This window comes from Teleopsis dalmanni, unplaced genomic scaffold, assembly GCF_002237135.1.
Source record: "Teleopsis dalmanni isolate 2A unplaced genomic scaffold, ASM223713v2 unscaffolded_contig_4342, whole genome shotgun sequence".
Classification (NCBI taxonomy): Eukaryota; Metazoa; Arthropoda; class Insecta; order Diptera; family Diopsidae; genus Teleopsis; species Teleopsis dalmanni.
The window spans coordinates 1-3,258 of NW_024035724.1; the positions used below are offsets into that span (position 1 = coordinate 1).

General features: G+C 32.8%; 2 protein-coding genes across 2 annotated transcripts; one reads left to right on the plus strand and one right to left on the minus strand.

The window, feature by feature from the left end:
• The first annotated feature begins 188 nt into the window (after positions 1–188).
• Positions 189–1,377, plus strand: LOC119665294 (INO80 complex subunit B-like). Its single transcript, XM_038074559.1, has 2 exons — positions 189–344; positions 403–1,377. The coding sequence occupies exons 1-2, from the start codon at positions 323–325 to the stop codon at positions 1,356–1,358; spliced, it is 978 nt and encodes a 325-aa protein (XP_037930487.1). The 5' UTR covers positions 189–322; the 3' UTR covers positions 1,359–1,377.
• Positions 1,378–1,383: 6 nt separating this feature from the next.
• Positions 1,384–2,045, minus strand: LOC119665295 (intraflagellar transport protein 20 homolog). Its single transcript, XM_038074560.1, has 2 exons — positions 1,582–2,045; positions 1,384–1,523 (listed from the first exon to the last, which is right to left on the minus strand). The coding sequence occupies exons 1-2, from the start codon at positions 1,858–1,860 to the stop codon at positions 1,407–1,409; spliced, it is 396 nt and encodes a 131-aa protein (XP_037930488.1). The 5' UTR covers positions 1,861–2,045; the 3' UTR covers positions 1,384–1,406.
• Positions 2,046–3,258: the final 1,213 nt, after the last annotated feature.

The following is a 3,258-nucleotide window of genomic DNA, read 5'->3' on the forward strand; positions in this document are numbered from 1 at the left end:
TATATATTACAATATAAAGTAATTTGTAAATATATGAAAGGAATTAAATTTATTGATTTTAAAAATATTTCTATACAAAAAATGGTGTTAATTATAATATAAAGTAATTCGTTAGTAACTATGTTTGAAATATATTGTTTAACTTCAAAGCGCCAATTAAATAATGCAACAGTTCTTTGCGCGAAACCAAATCGAAAACATAGAAATAATTCTATGTTCTTACGTCAAAATGACAGCACTACTTAAACCACTAATCAAAGAAAAACAATACCTTTTAATGTAAAAAAACTATAGCTTTATAAAAATTTAGCACTCTTAAATAATGGGAAAACATGAACGTAGTGGCAAGTAGAAGTTTTAGTTATTTTATGTAAAAATGCTAACAGCTTTCTGTTTTAATAGACATTGGCGATAATAAGCGCAGCAAAAGACATAAGCGGCATAAACATAACAAGGAGCAAAACATAAAATCTGAGCAAATGGAGATCGTCAACGATGAAATAATGGAAAACGAAGACAAGAAAGAACTTACGCACAATGAGGACGATGCTCAAATTGATGTGGGCGAAGAGGATTTATGTAATGTAACATTGCCACAAGCTAATATCACGCCTCCAAGAGCAAACACTAACAAAAGTAAAAAGACCACTCCTAAAAGTATTTCATCCACAAGCAGCGCAACAGGGACTCCTAGTAGCATAGCAAATAGTGCTAATTCTAAAAAGGCGAAAAAGAGACGCGACAGTGGTACCTCGAGTGGTGAAGAACGTTGGCTAACTGCAATTGAAAAAGGAAAACTGGAGGATGTGGATGATGAATTGAAAAAAATCAAAGATCCCAAGTTAATGACTGCACGTCAACGCGCTATGTACGAAAGAAATTTGGATAAGGAACCCTCTCCGGGTGGCGAAATGCTAATGTCATTACCAACAGGTTATCGCGAAAAGGAAAAACCACAAACTGCAGAAGATATACTAAAGGCTGTGCTCAAATCACAAAAACGCAAACAACTAGCGGATGAGAAACGTGAAAAGGATAAAAAGAAAACCATGGAACGTTTGTTAAAAAAACAAGACAGCACAAAACCACGCAGTGGAGGCCGTAGCAAAATTCTTAAAACAGCGCAGCCAATGATAAGCTATAGAAGCACTTTGAGTGGTGCCTACATACACTTGCCACCAGACCATGAATTTCCTTTAGCACCGCAAAAATCAGAGAGCCCGCCAAAAGTGATTATGTGTGCAATTGAAGGTTGTGGCCAGCCCAAAGTGTATAACTGCTCAAAGACAAATCTGCCATTATGCAGTTTCGCTTGCTATAGAAAAAATGTCCAAGCGCTGCGACAAATCATGTGTTAAAAATGGGTTTCTAGTGCTTTATTGGCTTGCTATTTGTACGTGTACAGTTTATTGATTAAGCAAAAAATTGTTGATGGTTTCCTGTTGCTCGGCCTCGATTCGCTGCAAATATTGATATTCGCTTTTCAAACGATCCAGTTCGGTGTTCTTCTCATGTATTTTGCTCTGTAAAATGAGAAGGATTCATATATGCAACAATCTTTATTTATTTATTTTTATTTGCCTGATAAACTTGCTGTTCCGCCTGGCGTTGTTGTGCTATGGTCTTAAGAATATTTTGTGTGCCTATTGCACGTAACTTTTCTCTTTCCACATCCTTGGATATTTTAGAAACTATTTTATGGAAGTCTGCTGCCAATTTTTTGAACTCTTGTAGTTTGTTTGCATATTCCAGACATTCTTCACGTAACTCGTTGGTCTCAGTAGCAATGCGAGGATCCTGCACGCGTAACCGATATATATCGTCTATATAAAGTCCTGCTTTTTGAAGTTCCTCCGACATAGTTTAGAAGTCAGTGCAACTACTAAGAAATATGCTTCCCTAGATATGAGCTATTGTATTGGTAAACGTTTGGAACAAAAGCATCGTCATAGCAACGTTAAACCAAACAAGAATTTTTATTCGTAATCTTTCATTTTAATGTAACTTAAGTACTTCAAAATTAGTATAAGAATAAATAATGTTTACATCCATATTGTTCAAATAAATATTTGAAAATATTTAATTTAATTTATTTAGAGTAAACACAAGTTATCATAGTACTGTAAATTTATTCTTGAGAATAGTAAAGAATATTTTAAGTAATATATGAAATGACAATGCAGATCCACTGAAGAAACAGTGAAGGAAAATCTTTAAATTGTAGATGAGTGTGTGTTTACTGTTATTCATTTACTACTACTATTATTTTGCTAATCCTGAAAAGGAACTACCACTTTCCGAATCTAATAGCTTTTAAGATCACATCAAGCGAACCATCGGATGATTCAATATTCTAACCACCATCATAAATTTATGTATTATGTTGAGGCTGAGTCATTGCACTTGAGCAATTTTACTCTCTATTAACTATGAGGTTTCTTCATAACTCCTCTCTACGCCTTGACTGGATTATTGTTTATCACTTCATCAGACTAAGCAATATTTAACCTCAGATCTGCATACCTCCCCGAGAAGCCTGTAACCATTCTGAGATTCGATAACGCAGTGTTGGTAAGCCTATCAGTTTTCGTACATAATTTCAGGACTCTATCCTTTATGTATTTTTTAATCGGATCAATCAATGATAGTACCTTGAAAAGTCTTCTCAGAGCCTGACTTTGTGCAATTTCTAGCTGGTGAATAGTTGTTTCGTTGAGGCCTTGGTAAACGCTACACATCCATATAGAAGTAACGATCGAATTATAACAGTTCCTGCTCTTAGCATTGATCACAAATTAAGGCAATCATATCCATGTCATCGGGTGGTTGAATTTTATAATTTAGATGCGCAAATAAACTTGTCCACTATAATTAAAAGGAATTATTAAAATAACAAGAGAACACAAATTTTAAAATAATTTTTATATTAACGTCATACATGATTAAACAGGAAATTTAGTTTTTAGGAAAGCCATTATAATCAACACATAATGACATAACGACACAGTATTTTTTTTTAAATTAATACTTTTTAAATAATACATATTTGATGTATATCATTATTAATTTAATCCCTAAAATTTATATCTAACATTGAAGACATAAAATAATTTAATTTTTGAACGTCTAGATGAAACATGTATAAACTGAAAATTATAAGTGTAAAAATGTTAAAACTTTAAATTACAACAAATCAGTTTTTCAGATTTTTAATTTCAATTCATTTAAAATTACAATTTTTCATATTTACAAATTTCT